The sequence below is a fragment of the Grus americana genome, chromosome 1 (genome assembly GCF_028858705.1).
Source record: "Grus americana isolate bGruAme1 chromosome 1, bGruAme1.mat, whole genome shotgun sequence".
Lineage (NCBI taxonomy): Eukaryota > Metazoa > Chordata > Aves > Gruiformes > Gruidae > Grus > Grus americana.
Window position 1 is genome coordinate 71,208,507 of NC_072852.1, and position 17,653 is coordinate 71,226,159.

A 17,653-nucleotide genomic window follows, 5' to 3' on the forward strand; every position below is an offset into this window, starting at 1 on the left:
AAATCTGAGATATGTGCAAATACTGTTAAGCTGAAATTGCTTTTCCATTCCTCTTTATGAGTCTGATCAAGTAGACTTTTTGTGTGGGGACTACAACTTTGGGCCGTGACATGAGGTAGCTCAGTTCCCTTAATGCTGATGCTGAAACAGTTTCTGAATAGTAAGAGCTACGCGTACATCCACTGGCTCCAGAGACTAATCTAATGATCCAATTCCTGTTTTTACCTGAGTAGGTGTGGGTCTCCTCTCGTGAATAAATTTTGCTCGTAGCTTCAGCTTTATCTTATCCTTGTGACACTCAGTCAGTGAATCAACCTGTCAAATTACTGGCTTGTATTACACAACATTTTCGTTGCACCCAGATAGCAGTATGGATTGTCAAATCTGATAGGCTGATTTTGCACCAAATTCTTGTTCTGGCAGTTATTGTATTTTCTCAATAAACTTAAAGTACCATTAGAATTGCATGGAGGAAGGAATGTCAGGGAGAGAACTGTCACAAGTGTCACTTAAAATGGATAAGAAAACCTGATGATCTTCATGAAATCTGAATTTTTGACCAAGTCTAGCTGAAGTTATTTTCCAAATTGTTATTTTATCTACATTTAAACCTGTGCTCTTTACCAAGTGCTTCAGAAAGTCTTGTGGAGAATGAGATTCTTCACTGTGGTAACCTCTGTGAACTTGATTTTCACGCTTCAGGGCTATAATATACTTGGAGGGTATGTTAGTATGTGGAGAGGCAAAAAATTTTGTGTGCTTATCCTTTAATATTTGTCAACGGTCTGTACATTATTGCATATCACTGCTTTTAAACATTCCCTTGGAGTGAACCTGATATTGCTGGGTGGTTTCTGGTAAGCAGTAGAGAATACTGCAATCTGTATTTTCAAACAGTGATGTTTCTCTTGTCATCTGCTCTGTTACGGGTGAAATAGCTCCAGCCACAGGCTGCTTCCCGGGGGCTGCCATCTCCACTGGCTGAGGTCTGTGGAGACGGACAACTGTCAGTCCGACCTCTTTCACTAGTAGTAAATAATCCCGTGAAAGGAGGATGTTTTAACATACATGCCTCCAATGCATAGAGTGGCTTGCTCACATGTGCTTTTGGGACATGTCCCAGGCCCCACAGGTGAATGGATAGAAGAGCTCACTGAAAAGCCCCAGCATGTGACCGTGACGGTGCTAAGCTCCACGACTGCCCTGACATCCTGGACAGCATCCCAAGAGAGCGGCGGCAACAGCACCATTGTGTCTGTGGTCTCCCTGACCTGTCAGAAGCAAAAGGAAAGTCAAAGGCTTGAAAAACACTACTGCACTGAGGTAAGGGGCAGAAGCTTTTTCAAACAGAGGAAGAAATTGCTTGTGCCCAAGGGCCCTATCAGGCTCAGGGCTGCAGAGCACAGTGGTAGGTGCTCCCTTCTGCAATCCAAGGGGACACAGCTGATGCAGAGTGGAGGGGAGAGCACAGCATTCAGGAATGAAACTGTACGGTAAACCACAGTGGTGTTAAAACTGTAGCTGTTAAAAGCAGCTGTTAAAGACAAATTCTGTTCCTCACTAAATCAGTGCTGGCACTGATATATTCATTTGCATTGCAGTAAACCACCAGTGCAACGGTGGCTGTGATACAGGCTTTGGAAAAGTTGCAAAGAAAGTATTAGTAGGGAGTATCAGCCTGCAGTTCTAGAAGGGGCACATGAAGTCCTTTCCCCAAAGCTGCTCTGTGCATTTGCTGTTAGCTGACTCTTCGGGAGATAAGACTTCTCATATTGTATCAGACCAAGAATCATTTGGCCAGGCATTCTGCCTCCAGCTCTGACTCAAACTTGATGTGGCGCAGCAGAAATTTTAATGGTGATGTTTCAAACTGAAAAGAAAAATCACAATGTCCCTTAGTCAGGTTTTGTAGTGCTGTGCAGGGGAGGTGAAAAAGAGTAATTCTTCTCTGATTTCACCATGCAGTCACTTAACACATGCATTCAGAACACAGCTTTCCCATAACGCTGCCTTCAGCTCACACGGCTGCAGATGAATCAGATGGCCAATGAAAAGCCTCAGGCTTTTATTGAAAACACACAATCTAAATACTCCAGCCTGAATAATATCACCTGAATATGAATAACGTAGCCTGAATATTTCAATAAACTTTGACAGTAGGAGAGAGTGGGTCTACAGTGTGACAGCCGACCTTACGCAGCAAGGCAAGTGTGAGTCTCTGAGATCATTTGTCAAGTCAGTCCTGAATGCTTTCACAGTTTTGCCATTTTGGGCTTAATGAATGGAGTTTTAGCTGCTGATGCCAGTGTGTTCATAATCATGCCTTTTGTAACTAGAGTACTTCAAGTACAGTCTCAATATTCTTTTAATTAATCAAGTAAATACTTCATATCCAATGTGTTTCCTCCCCCCGCATTAGGTGAATTCAAGCAGCAACCTCATTGAAAATCTTGTTCCTGGTGCCCAGTACCAAGTTGTGGTTTACTTACGGAAAGGACCGTTGGTTGGACCGCCTTCTGATCCTGTTACATTTTCCATTGGTAACCCCTGCATCTACTGTTTGAAATGTTTGTTTTGTTTTTAAATGTGCGTAGTGTATTTATTAAACCCTAGAGCCCATGAAGGAGTACAAAATTGTCATATTGGTTATTTCAGATATAATGAACGTTTATTGAGAATATTTTTCTTGTATTGTCTAGCCCATTACTGAGGTGGGGAAAATACTCCTTCAGTGGAAGATAGATATGTCACATTTAAATGTTAAGTTATTAACAAACCCAACTAGAGAGCAGTCATGGCCAGGATTCACACACAGAGCGCCCTGTGGAGAGAACTGTCTTCACCTTTGGAGACCTGAATATATGTTTTTGTCTCTAGCAGTGCTCATGGTCTATGTCATTTAGGGTGGGAGTCACGTCACTTAGGTGTAGCCAGCCTGGAGGTGGTCTGTGGTGCATGGGGAGAGGCACTTCCTAGAGGTGATTCATTCCCACTGTCTCATGAAGTGTGTGGGACTGCTGTTAAGACATTTGTTGCAAATGTGCTTTATGAAGGATCTAATGTGGCCCAGTCTGAAGGCCACAGTGCTAAGAGCCAGGCGAGTTGGCTTATCTCCTGCACTGCTACACGACCATCACCAACTTCAGTTGTGTATGCCTTGACTTTCTTGAGTTCAATGGTGGATCTTGAGTTTTCATTTCATAACAGGATATTGAATTTGATATTAAAATAGTAGACCTGCAAAACAAACTGTTATGTGAAATTATCAGTGGTGGTTCATGATGAATGAAACTGAAATAAGATAAAATGCACTTTAAAAAGTATTCATTTCTCTGCATGTTTATCCTAAGCCTCGCTTTCACTGAGGGAGTATTTACACTTTTGGGAAAGCAAAGCAAAGATGCGGTAAATGATTTCTGAAGGGAAAGGCAATCACGTGCTAACATGGACTGAAGTAATGTGGGTGCTGGTCTCGGCTCTGACCTGGCATGCAATAGATGGGGCTGTGCAACCCTTGCAAATGTTAGCAAAGTACTTATTTAAGTAGCCTCAGTTAAGTCATGAAGAATAATTGCTTTTCAGACAAGTAATGGTTGCAGAAGTTGACCCTTATGTGACATTTTTCAAATCGCTTGACTCCCCTTTCTCAGTGTCATCATCTGTGAGGCAAGAATAGCAATACATGACAGCACCTTCAGATTCCCCAGGGAAGGAGGGCTAGACATGAACACTGTTCTTCCTCATAGTCTTCATCTTCCAAAGTGTTATGGCTTTTGATGCTTTTGTTTTTGAGCAATTTGAAATATCTGCTAAACATCCTGATTTTCAAAGTAGAATGGAACCATCCATTTATGAAAAAGGAAGCCCTGTACTTTATCTCAAGCTAAGCAGCCAACACCAAGTAGCCTGTAGTCATTTCTGAAAAAGTAGACATAACAAACTGGAGAACAAATGCTGAAAAAATGTATTGCTTGCTTGTAACAAGGAAGCTCCTGGAAATTAGTCAGGAACAAACCAGAAATAGGTAGAACTTGGTTAGGGAAAAGTATTGTTTTAAAAGAAAGTGTAACTGATAACACACACATTACTAATCACAGTTTCTGGTTTATAGTGCCCACTGGAATAAAGGATCTGACGCTTTACCCTTTGGGACCTACTGCTGTGGTTTTGAGCTGGAACAGACCTTTCCTTGGGGTGTTTAGGAAATATGTTGTAGAAATGTTTTACTTCAACCCATCAACGATGACCTCTGAGTGGACAACCTACTATGAAATAGCAGCAACCGTCTCCTTAACTGCCTCCGTGGTAAAGTGACCATTACTGACTATTGCTTTCCCATGCCTGTGCGGCACTGGCAGCTCCTGACATTTCTTTGCCCAGCCTTTCCCCCCTAAATATGTATATACGCCTTTAAGCCTGGCACATTTTTCCAGGCAAAGCAGAGAAAATGGCCAGGATACTAGAGGCGGGTTTTTTTGTCCTAAAGTAAGGGAATGGCAGCTGAACCATGCTAAAGTTTAAGCAGAGCGATGAGATAGGAGATGAGCCTCTTGCTCGTTGACAAATGGGCATGTTCAGCAAGTCCAGAGGCAGCTTCAGTTTGTGGGTCAGTTTGTCAGTCAGGGCTTTAAAAATTCCATCATCTCCTCAGGGCGGGGGGAGTAGTCCAAAGCCTTATCTACATAATTAATATTGATAATATGTTTTGGGGGCTTGTGGGCTGGTCTTGCAGTGTGCCATCTGGAAGGCTTAGCTGCAGAGATGCTCTCGTGAAAATAGCCTTTGTGTTTCTGAAGCTACAAAGACTTATGTCAGGATTGCAACTAGGTGGAGACTGGTCTCTAGAAGAACACACATACACATACAAGCACACGCATCTTTGCAGAAATAAAGTGAAATTTTCCTCTTCTTTTCCATTATTTCCTAGAGAAGGTGAACAGATTTTATTCAGACTTCGCTGTAGCACAAGACGCCAAGCGATTTTGGCTGAAATTAGTTGTTCAGAAAGTTATGAGTATGCAAAAAGGGTAGCAATAACTTTTGCTGCTTGTGAGAGCCACAGTGATTTACTGTAACTGATTTGCATAATACCATTTGTGGAGTCATTTTGGCTACAGCGGCTTAACTGTAATTGGGTACGTGACTGTAAATCTAGCACATAAATCTCCAGGGAAATTAAAAACAAAAATAACTTACCAAATGAGTAATTAATATCTTGTAATCATGACTCAGCACAATTAGATTATTACCTGAGTGATCCAAGTCATTTTAGAAGTAATGCCATCTTCCAGAGTTAATGTGATTCATTAGAAAATGAGATTATATTGTCCCTTACCATTGCAAATCGTATTCAAAAAAGCCAAGTTGGAATTCCTTTGTCTGAATTCCAGTCTGAAATGCAAGAGTGCTATATCTCAGCTAAAGTGAGCGTTTCTAAGGGAATAATTTTAAAGAGTAAGCCTGAATTAGAAAGAGTGTCTCCCTGTTCTTCCGTTATGGCATGTAACATACAGGTAGGTGTTGGTGAACTTTTGTTTGGGTTCTCATGCTCCAGAATCCCACCATGTCCCACAAATTTCTCTATGATCTACTGACATCTTGTAGTGGTGTCTTCTGGAGCAACAATGTCAACCCCAGTGAGGAGACAGGGCAATCAAAAATCAAGTTATCTAACAGCTTAGATCAAAAATTATTTCCTGAAGGTTAACACTTGGTGAGAACCTTTGGAACTGAATTTGCCCCTTTCACTCTGTTCAGTTGCTTTGTTCATTTTGTGCTCTGCATCTTATTTGAAAATATTCAAAGCAATTGGTATTTTCAATATTACACCAGGGGCATGTCAGAAGTCGTCCAAGCATCTTCAGGGTTTTGGTGTTAATTGGATAAAACTTTTTCTAAAAAGCATAAAGAGAATAATCCACAAACCCTATATTTGGACTGCCTTGTACTATCTGAGGGAAAAAGGCCACTGCAAACGGCACAGATCTGTAAAAACAGCAATTTCTAATTTCTTAAAAATTTTCATTATTTCACATTTGCTTTTATTTTGAATTTTAAAAATATCATGAGGCTTTTAATTTAAACATAAAAGTAAACATTTGAAGTATTTTGTGCTGTCAGTGGAAGTATTTGAATTTTAACTTAAATATTACATACAGTGTTATAATATGAAATATATTGCATTTAATACTTCATTTATATCTCATTTGTATTTATATATATAATTTATGCTCATAAGTCATTTATGTTTCATTCATATTTCATTTATAATAAATGATAACACAAAGTGAAATACACTTTGAAAACTGGAAAAACATAAGTCTTTTGAAGTGACAATATCTGAGTCAAAAATGTTGTTTCTAATTTATCCTCAAACTCTATTTCATTGAAATAGAAAAGCCTGCATTTCCCAGTTAAATATTCTACCTTCATCAAATCAGAATTTTGTGATGGAAGATCGTTCTGCGGGAATCGTTCTCGCTGCCCTGGAAATCAATGAGAGGTTCCCATGGCGGGTAGGACTGGGACCACGTGCATGTGGGTAATTAGCAGAGCCGCCACAACCTTGTTCGCTCTCATTGTACAGATTTTTGAATAAATTGAAATCCCGAAGTACAGAGGTTTCCACTGCTGCAAGGAGTGGGAGCTCAGTAAAATGGTCCCATGCATGGGCACTGGATTTGTAAATATTGTCGTGTTTTATAAGTCACGCCTCATGCTGGTGAATTTTCTCCTGAGCTTCTGTTTGTCTTTTGTCATTTTATAGAGAATAGCTAACCTGCTGCCTGCTTGGTATTACAATTTCCGGGTCACCATGGTGACTTGGGGGGACCCAGAGCTGAGCTGCTGTGACAGCTCCACCATCAGCTTCATAACAGGTAAGCAGCTGCCTGAAAAGACCGTGGACACGCTCCCGGGAGCTGAGGTGCTGGGAAAGCCTGACTCGGATGTTGCAAGTTAGGGTATTTAACAGCTAAGTTTTGTGTTGTGGCTTTTTAAGGAAAGCTCTGAGGGCTGCTTTAATATGTATAATTTCCATATGCAAAGCGCAGTCTTTGATGACTCTGTTCCAGTCCTCCATCAGCTGAATGCAAGGGCTCCAGTGAGGGCCAGTGATCCCGCTCGGGTTTTATGACAGTGTATGTTTTAGACATTGAGAAGTTAATGGGAAATAGTAATCTGAATTCTTAGGTTTGCTAGTATTATGAAACATTTTTCCTTATATTTGCAATGTTTCCAAATACTTTTCCCGCCTCTTTTCCCCTCCCAGTAATCCACAGGTCAGACCACGACCGCAGCTTAGCTTACGTAGGGTAGAGTTCTGCACTCTTAGGCAGACCGAGGCAGGGAGCACGTTCGGTAGCACATTATTCTTGTCCTCCAGCCTTGCCTTTTCTGCGGGGTGTTTTTTTGCTTGCGCGCAGTAAGGAGGGAGGGGTGCTGCTGTGATCAACGCGTCGCAGCCGCGCTGGGTAAATTGGCCTTGGGAAACTGTGTGGTGCTGGCAAGTCATTCGTCATCCGGATCCTCAGCTACAGTACATTGATGTAACCACATGGATTGCACTCTTCCAGTTGGGACCGGCCTTGCATTTAACACACTCCATTGTCTCTTGTCAGATACTTTGGGCTCGAATCTTCAATATGTCAAACAGATTAGTCGGAGAGGGAAGAGCCTACAACAGTTCCTGTTAGCACCTTGCCACGTGTTCCTAGCATCCAGGCTGGTTAAGTCAAAGTTCCCTATTGAGTCATTTTGCTTTTATGTACCGCTGTTTAATTCACCTTGCAGAAGGTGATTGAAAGCAGTAAATAATTCAGATGCGCTATGAGAGGAAATAAAGTATGACTCGCTCATCTTTTCCAGCTGTAGAAATCAAATTACGAGGAAAATCAGCCTACAAGGTCCCCGCCACTCCCTCCAGAACAGATACTGGCCTACTGCCAGATTTTCTTTTTGGCGAGAGGCTAAAAGGATGTAACTGAGGAAGGAATGGAATAAGACCCATTTGGAATTATGATTAATATAGTGCCTGTGCTCAACAGAGCCACGACAGAAAAATTATTAGTGAGTGAAGTCCTAGCTCCACTGAAGTCATCAGAAACCCTCCCATTCTGAGATACCCGATCCCAAGCTACACCGCCAACAAATTCTGGCACTTCTCCAGTGTATTAGAAACTCATAGCACCCACTGGGGCCCCGTGAAGGGTCTCCAGGGATATTCATTGTCCTTTGGCATCAATCAACTTTTCTGTAGCACTATAAGGAAGCAATTTTCCAGCTGGTTGGTTGCTGTATGAGGGGAGAAATGTCCTTTGCAACTGATTTGAGTACCAGGTTCAGCGTTTTAGAGTGGAAATGTTCCAGTGGGGCCCTCACACTTCAATATTGTGTCTCCAGAAACCTGCAGCAGGAATTAGGGAGATTAAGGTTATTCCAAAAATATAAGCTATCATCAGGATCAGTCTGGATCTCTGTACGGAGAAAGTAAAGACTGTTCCTGCTTTTAGATGAAAAATGTATCAACTCCTTCACTAGCAGGTGTAGACAAAATCAGAAATGGATTAATCTCTTAGGTAATGTCATCCACTTGTGGTCAGCAAAACCTCTCTTCAAAAATGTCATCTGGTCTTAAGTGAAAATATCCAGAAAATATCCAACTGAAAAGTTGTACCAATGCTTAATTCCTCTTATTGTCGAAGGTTTATCCTTTGCTTCTGATCTGAATTTTTCTAGTTTTAGTATCCAGTCCATGATTCTTGTTACACTTTTATTGATTGAAGAGACACAAAGCTTTTTTCCCTCTCTATATAGAATTTAGTTTCACTCTCTTCTGTTGATAAATTGCTTTCATTGAACTCTTCAGGTGCTCTCACAGTAAGGCAATTTCTCATGTTACTTTTTCCCCCACTTTGCCTCTCTAATTTTTACTGTCTTTACCAAAGTATGTGAAAACTGAAAGTGTAATACCAGCCTGCTGAATGCTCCTACCGAGGCAAAATCAGCTCCCTATTCAATGCTCTCCTGTTTGTGCATCTAGATGATTGCATTTACTATGGCATCACACTGGAGGTCTATGTTGATTTGCTTCTATTCTGTAGCTTCTAACTCCTTCCTAGGGTAGCTGCTTTCCAGAATTTGTCATTTGGAAAGTGTTGTCTGCATGCCTTTTTCCTAAAGACTCAGCTTTGCACCTGGCACTTGGAAATACATTTTGTTTCAACAGGCTCAGCATAAGGGCCAATAATTCAAATCACAGCCCTGTCCAAATCCTCCACACCTCTGCCAGTTGCCATGTTACTTGCCGCAGGGTTCGTCAGCAGTGCTTTTGCTTTCAGAGTATTGATGAAAACGTTGCATAGCAGTGAGCCAGATCACAGCATTTTAAGGGAAGAGTCCTAACAAACAAATCTGATTTGATCAAATTACAGGCGTTTATCAATAGATGGTCAGCATTTAATGTGAGCATGAAATACACTCCTGTCCTCTGATTGCCTTATTACTTGAAAACTCTTCAGCTTTGTCCAGGGACTGCTGTCAGACTAACTTGCCAGAAAGTGGCATGCCAATTTTTCATGTCTGCAGGTTTGAAATGTTTGTCCCCAGTAGGTGCTGCCTTTTCACTCTTTCAAGTTACCGGGGGACTGCACGGCTCTTTGTCACCCTCAGCCCCTTTCTTTCCAGAGAGGGAACAGATGGTTTTATGGAGCACTCGGTCCCTTTCTGCATCATTCTGAACAATGCTACCTCCCCTGCACAGGTTGCCAGGAATTAAACAAACAAAAAGACCATGAAAAAGCCCTAGATTTTAGAATACTAGAATGAAGGTTTTGTAATCTTCTTGACAGTACACTGTCTGTCAGTTCTTCTGTGCATAACTGGAAAGCTAACCTGTGCACCAGAACATAAGCTTGATTTTTTAAAACAAAGCAGAAGGACCATCTGGGAGTTTGGGACCACACCTTGCTGCAAGCTCAGAGCAGACAAACCATTTCCCTAATGCAGGATCCCACTGCTCACGTGGAGTCTGCAGCCAGGCTGGGGCTTTACTGAACTGCAGCGCTTGGAATGAAAAGGGTATTAGGAAAGGGCAGGTCATACATGGCTGTCTGCCGCAACAACTGGTCAGATGTCCCCAAGAGGATGGGGGAGATTTGGGGGGATCCCAGAGACTTACCAGATACAGCGTTTGTTCTCTCGGGCTCCTGCAGCAACAGTTGCACGCTGTTGTTTTTATGCAGGGAGAGATTGTGGCGCTGCCGGTGTTGCTGTGGTGACTAATGAGTTTTTAATGCCACCTGCTGTAAACAGCTGGATTTAAAGCAATCATAAGCGAGGGCGCTTTAGACCACCAACATTTTCTTTTACAATGCGAATACTTTTAGCTTTGGAGAAGCAAAACCAGTAAGATTGTTGGTGAGTACCACCACGTCTGCTGTCTGTTGGTCCCGTGGATGCTTTCAGGTGTCACTTCAGGCCAGGTCAGCAGCAGGATATGTTGGAGGAGACGATTGTGCAAGCCGTGGCCCTTAGTCTCATTTCAGATATCCTGGATGTCCATTGCCAGATACATAAAGCAAACAGCTGTGTGAACATTAAGAAGGAAAGTATGTCATCAATATTTAAGTATAGGAGGAAATTATTATTAGTGTATAAGATTCATGCCAGGTGTGACATTAAATTGTAAGGAATATACAATCCTTGCGTAGGGATAGAATTAGATGTCTAGAAATTAGCGATTAATTAGTCAACTAATTTGATGGTTGAACTTGATGATCTTAGAGGTCTTTTCCAACCTTAAAGATTCTATGATTCTAAAAGAAGCGTTACTTTAAAGATTTTATACTAAATAACGTTGCTTCCTCTCAACAGCACAAAAGGACATTTTCAAGATTAATTTGAGAGAATAGTCTTACTAAACGTTTCTAAATGGCTCTAAATTGTCCATGCATTGTATTTGCTGCCTTTCTCAGCAATTGCTTCAGTAAATCTGATTGCTAACGAATGTCTTGATGCAAAAGTCATAGAAGCCTTCGTGAAAGCAGCAGTGACATCTTGTGGCCCCTTCAAACAGACCCGAGCTCCAAGTCGTTCCTGTGTTTCATCCTGGCTTCTGGCACCTGCAGCTGTGCTGGCATCCAGGGCTGTGCTGGCGCTCCTCAAGAATCTGCCAAGTGCACAGATTCATACACTTTCCTGCTTTATTCAGGTTATCCCACTGATAGCCCTTGGAGAGGGGGTTATGAGCTTTACCAGTCGCTGACTTTCACTTTTGGATCTCCACTCGGTTTAAACTTAAATCCTAACTGGGGACCCACACCTCCAAACTAGGCAATCAAGGTGAGCTGATTGGCTGTACTCCCTCTGCAATTAATAGAGAGGCACCTCCAGGAGGTAATTCTCTTACTCAAATACCTGTTTTAAGAGGAGAGGAGTTGCTCTGGAGGTTGCTATCTTTCTTCTTGGGGTACACTGGGAGCCAAGGACTTGCAGCTCCAGTGCAAGACAAGCCATCGAACAGGCTGGTGGGGCTGCGTCAGGGCACTCTGAGCTGTGCAGCAGCGGCGACAGCACTGGGCAGGAGCTGGGCGTGTGGAAGAAGAGGAGGGACAACAGCTGCTTCACCTAACACCTAATAATATAGCTACCACATGCTTGTAGACTAGACGCTTGATGCTTAGATGGCTGTCAGCTGATGGCTGCCTTCTGTGAAGGTGGGACTTTCACCCTGGCAACAAAGGTGGCCATAACTTTTCATGCAAAAAGATGTTCTTTGGAAAACTGCAGGTTTGTGATACTCTCTTCCTGACAGTATCCTTTGGCAGAAGTTTATCACTGGATTTGGTAATCAACTGTGTTAGACCCCATCTGTAATATATTTGTCTTCTTCCTTCAGCACCTGTGGCACCTGAGATTACCTCCATAGAATATTACAACCACCTTTTGTACGTCACCTGGACCTATGGAGGAGATGGTACTGATCTTTCTCATTCCAGGATGCTGCATTGGATGGTTATTGCAGAAGGAAAGAAAAAAATCAAGAAGAGTGTAAGTATGAGTAGGGAAAGTGTCGCTCATTTATCTTTTTTTTTTTTTTTCTTGAGATGATAACTTTGTAGTATAAGGTTTAAGCAAGTTGATAAAGATTGGTAGAAGCCTGATCAATTAAAGTTATTTCACAGTGTTAGCATGTACTTCTAAAGACTCAAGCTCTCAAAACAGCCAGTGGACAAAATGGCTCTATGGTGATCCAGCGCAAGTGTTGATAATTTAGGTGAGAAATTAAAAATAGCTTATAAACTTCTGAGCTGCAGACAGTAAAATAGAAAGGGTATTTTTCAGTGAACAGATTTGGTCTGTTTTAATTTCTATTTAATAATAACCGGACTGCACTACTGGCTGAAGTTTTTTTTAGTTCATTCAGACCAGGTACTATCACTTCCCATTTTCTGACTTTATCAAGCAGTCCTCCTCATAAATTATGTGCTTTTCATTTTCTGTTTAAATACGAGTTCAACTAACTGATGAGATGAGGATTTCACCCAGAATGTATGCACTTAGAAAACTTGCCAGATGTTAAGATGTGTTGTTGGCACATTCTCTTGAACTCTTTGAGCATATTTAAAAATCACTTAGAAAGAGAAATCTGAGTTTTCCAGCTGTGGAGTAAAGTCATGCTGTGCAGGGTACTGAGACACATGTTTAACCCGAAGCAAAAGAGCTGCCCCTGGACATACAGTGAGAAGTGTCTGAAATAGCAGTGGAGCAGTGCAGCGTGGGGATGTAGTAGCTTCATACAGCCTGTGGACTGTGACTGTCTTCTACCTCTCTATTGATCTTTTAATCATTGACAAGGAGAAAATGTCTGGTCTTTTTCAAGGCAAAGGTTTCCCTTCTACAGCCGAAGACTCAGCAGATGCTGAGTGGGAAGTGGATTTTCAGTGTAAGCGCAAATTCATCAGAAATTTGTATTTGGATTTACATGGAACACCCTAGTTTTTGTTGGATTCGTAGTGGCTGCCAGAGTGCACCCATCTGGAGCTTGTTGCAGCACGAATCTAATTAGGTTATTAGTAGAACTGATCAAAAACATGACATTTCTGAACACCAGGAGCTTCCAATATTTGGATCTTTGTTTCAAACAAGGAAGAAAGCTCCACTTCCCCCCTCCCCCCAAATAAAGTTTTCTAACAATTGAATTTAAAAAAATTGTTCTGCGATATCCCTCCTTTCCTTCCGAAAGTCATCTCTCTAAGATTATTATTCTTACAGGAAAAAATCTGACTTTTATGCTACCACTTCTGGTAAAATAATATTTTAGTAAGAAATTATTAGATTGAATAAATATAAAATACAGTAAACATTAAATATGAAATTAAATGAAAATGAATATTGAATATTAGATTAAACAACAGATTAAAAGTAGAGGGTATCCACAAATAAAACTTCAAAGATGTCTTTAGGATTATTTCTCTTTATTTTATTTTCAAAACAAGAGAACCCAGCAGGTATTCTTTAAGAAATTCCTGCGACAACCTGTTTACAGCTAACCTTTATGGTACTGCTCATATTTGTAAACGTGGGTGTATGTTTGCAGGCTGCATGGTGTACCTGCTCTCCTAAGCTCTGTTAGTCACTTTCAGAAATAATTTCCTTTAAAAGTCGTACTATAATGTGCTCTCTTTATCTGATTTACTAAGATTCTTAAGATGATTATTATGGTTGTTTTTCTTGTAGATTTATTAAAATAAATAGGTAAAATAATCAAGTGATGATGATTTTTTCTTCCTACTATTTGAGTACTTCCCAAGACTCTGAAGAAGTTGGTCAGTTTTTAGACAAGTGATCCAGATAATGTGCATAGTCCTGTTAGTCTTTATTCGAGACCGTCTATCCTTCTTGGAACTTAAAGCTTCAGCCTGAAAATTGACTGTGAAAACCAGCATGAGATTACTGAATGTGCCCTTTGTAGATAGTCTACAAGTGCTCTGAAAACAGTGTCTGAGTTCTGCATCCTTCTCCATGACCCTGGAGAAATGGGGATCTTACCCACCCCTAAAATAATAGGAAGAATTTATTCACAATCTTTTGAAGCTCAGCTCAGTTTTGGATCATCTCTGGTTTCAAACTTGCAGATGACTGAAGTCAGGCCCTGAGATCTATTGTCAAGTCAACAGGTTGCCAGGTAGGCGTTAGACTTGCCCAGCTGGATTTAATTTGCAGGTTCTTCGGCTATATAAAGGCCTGCCTATATGTGTCTTGTGTACTCCTCGTAGAGATATCTCATCTGATTTAAATGCCTCTAACATTGCAATGGACTCAAATCCATGGTTTGGTTAGCATTTTGCACAGCTCGAAAAATCTAGGTGCAAGAGTACTCTCATTGGTATGAGGGAGATTTTCTTTCTTCCTTAGATATTCACTGGTCATACAGAAAATACGGCCTAAGATTGTCTTCTCTCTGCATTGTGATATTCTGCTGACCGTCATGGCTTTCCACAGTTGGTCTCCGTGGGAACTGGTTCATGTGACAAGTCTAGAGTACGCAGAAGACATCTGCTGTGATGCACAGAACTTTCTCTGTAGTATATTAAGTGACCAGATTAATTTTACAAGAAGGATATCTGGTTTGGGTCATATTTAACAGTTGGTGTTGATAATTATTGTAGGTAACACGCAATGTGATGACTGCAGTGTTGAGCTTGCCTCCGGGGGACATTTACAACCTTTCAGTGACTGCTTGTACTGAAAGAGGCAGCAATACTTCCCTGCCCCAGCTTGTGAAATTGGGTAAGAAATGCTTGTTTGTAAATTGCAAACTCACTCCTCCTCTCATTTGACTATAAGAGCAACTCTGTCAGCAGATTGAATATCTTCAGTGTCATGTACCTGGGACTGCATTTCTTTTACAAAGCTGTAATTTTCACCTCACCTTGCTGTGAAGATCATCTCATTTCCCTGTGTGAAGCTACTTTCTTAAAATACTCAAGAGGAGCAAGAGTGGCAGAATCTGACTGTAAGTGGAAGTTGGAGAGTGCAAATCGCTTAATGCCTCACTGGGAGAACAACTCTGCTCCAGATTTGCTTCCCTAAGGTCTTGAACACAGGCAGGTTTTGGGAGCAGTGACTCAGGCTTCACAGCTAAACTTTTCAGTACAAAGCAGAACGGTCCTTGTTTTCGATAAGCCTGTTTCTGGGTCTGCACTCTGCCTCTCCTCTCTCCCTGGACATTTCCATAGTCTTCTAACACCCAAAATGTACACTTAAATACAAGTCAGTGACAGTACTCTTCACAAAAACAACCAGATTCATAGTTGTGGAACCCAGCATCATTCTAAGGGATATATGTGTAATTTCCTCAAAGAAACAAAACAAAAAAAACAACAATAAAAAAAAAAGACTTAAGAACTTCATTATTTAGGTAGGACTTGAAAATATAACTTCCTGCCCAACATCTTCCTTTACCTGTGAGGAAGACTGGACATCACACCATTGTACCTTAAGAGATTTTACTTCACTTGTGCACGCACATAGAATTGTTGAGTGCTAGGTACCTAAAGCTGTGAAGTTTTGAAGTGTGCCTAACTGCTTTTACAGGCATTAACTGCGCTGTGAAGGTGGGTAAAGAAGAGTTAGTAATTTCAAACTGGATTGTCTTCTCTACATGCATAATAAATCTTTTGTAGGTGATAATGAAAGAAGAGAATTTAAAGGGCTCAATAATTTCTAATTGAATTAGAGGTCTTGAAGCAATCTTTGTCTGTTTATCTTCCTCAATAGCTCTTACTCAAATCTCTTAAACAGCGCTGGGGCAAGCAGTACAGCCACAAAAATCTGAAGCTCTTCCAGGTCTTTTCACCAAAGGGAATATTTGAAAGATGTAGACAAATTCCATGGATTTTCTCTTCCCTGTGCAAATCCTGTCCACTGTTTTCCCCATGCCTTGTATCTGTGCTTAATTAGGTGCGTGTGTTCATTCCCAGGACTGAGTGGGTGGATGTGTGAGGGTGAGTATATCCCCCCCACTACCATTGTCCAAATATTTTAGAGGGGTATTTCAAAATATCAACTCCTTTATCTTTCAGACAGGTCCATTAGTGCCATGTATTATTCATGTTGTACACCCTGCAGCCTAGTTGTATCTTCCTGTTCTTTGCTTATGGACAGGCAGGCTCTTAATGAACTGGTATAGTTATTTTGCTCTTTCATGGACAACAAAGAGAAAGTGGAATGAACTCCTGTTTGATAAATCACTTCTAGAATTCTGGTTGTTGTTTTTTGTTGGTTCATTGTATTTTGTTTTTTTTTTTTTTTTTTCTTTTTATGCTGTTTGCACTTCAAATAGACAATAGTAAGGATATTTTACTGGAGGTTTTCCTTCTCTCTGTTTCTGAAGGAGCAATGGGAGTTGTAATTAGCAGTAGTGGGAACTGACTCTAAGTGATAGACGACTCAGCACTTGGCAGTCATTTAAGCATTCCTGCCAAATGTTCTTCCCTCCATGATGTTTGCTTCATCCTGGCAACTTTCCACTTGCAGAAAAATCAAGCCATTTGCTGGAGGCAAAAGGAGGATTTGCTTGGGATGATGCCCAACGCAAAGCTCATATTTTAATTGAGGCCATTTTTTTACCTGGAGCGAGGGATGGAATGTGTTTGTGAATCCAAGAGCAGATATATGTGTGTAATTAAGGGAGAAGGACGCTTTCCTATGTAGTTCTGGGACAACATGTGCACTGCAATCCCCGTGACACAGAAGAAGGCACGTGAATGTTCCTCAGTCCCTACCCTGCTTTCCTCAACGCTCTCCCTAATGCCAATATAATCTTGGCAGCCTCCAAACCTAGAACACTGATCTGATTGTCTGAGGATCAGATACGTCTCCAAAATGTCTATAACCACTTGAGCAAGTCCTTGGTGCCAAGTTTTTTGTGGCGGATCTTAGACAACCTGTCCAGGCTCCTGTGACAGCATCTCACAGAAGAATAACAAGTTATTTGTGAAGGGAAAAAATAAGACCAAAATGTTGTTATACATATCATATTGTATGTAGCGCGTCAGGATCCTGGAATTAGTTCATTGTTTGAGAATGACGACTTTCATTAAATGTCCATAGATCAGGAAACCTGAAAACTCTGGAGAACATCTTGGAAAGGTACAACCCAAACTTTGCACTCTCAGAAGGCAAACCAAAGGACCCCAGGGTGCCTGAGGTATTGAAAGCTAGGGGTTGCAAGTACCCATTGTGTGAAGTCCTCAGGATGAACATCAGGATCAAGCCTTGGTCTTTAAATAATCTGGTGGGAAAAAAAAGTATATCTCATCTTAACACTGTGCCTAGGCTCTTCGCTTGTCTCCCTGTTCCTCAAGGTTTCCTCTCCTGTTCTCCTGTGCTTTTCATGGTTCAGGTGGGGTTGCACTAAGGGGTGGTCTCCTCTGGACATCAGCATGGCCTCCCATGGGCCTCTTGCAGCCCAGCCCCGGGGGTTCGCGGGTGGGGAAGTGGCCCAGGAGGGGACAGCCGAGGCCACCCCATGCAGGGTCAGGGGTGCTACGTGCAGACCCTAGTCCATGTTTCACAGTATCTCTGATGCCGTCTCTCCCAGGAGACCCCCAATAGTCCTATCGTGGGGTTGTCTCCTCCTCGCCATGTA

The 17,653-nt window shown here is 41.5% G+C and overlaps 1 protein-coding gene across 3 annotated transcripts in view; it reads left to right on the forward strand.

Moving 5' to 3' along the window:
• PTPRO (protein tyrosine phosphatase receptor type O) overlaps positions 1-17,653 on the forward strand; it is a 154,969-nt gene that overhangs the window by 104,776 nt on the left and 32,540 nt on the right. For all 3 annotated transcript variants that reach the window (XM_054813233.1, XM_054813234.1, XM_054813235.1), the window contains 6 exons: positions 1,124-1,323; positions 2,420-2,540; positions 4,112-4,305; positions 6,767-6,878; positions 11,897-12,048; positions 14,670-14,790. In XM_054813233.1, the coding sequence (XP_054669208.1) occupies positions 1,124-1,323; positions 2,420-2,540; positions 4,112-4,305; positions 6,767-6,878; positions 11,897-12,048; positions 14,670-14,790 (900 nt within the window). The remainder of the gene's footprint in view (positions 1-1,123; positions 1,324-2,419; positions 2,541-4,111; positions 4,306-6,766; positions 6,879-11,896; positions 12,049-14,669; positions 14,791-17,653) is intronic.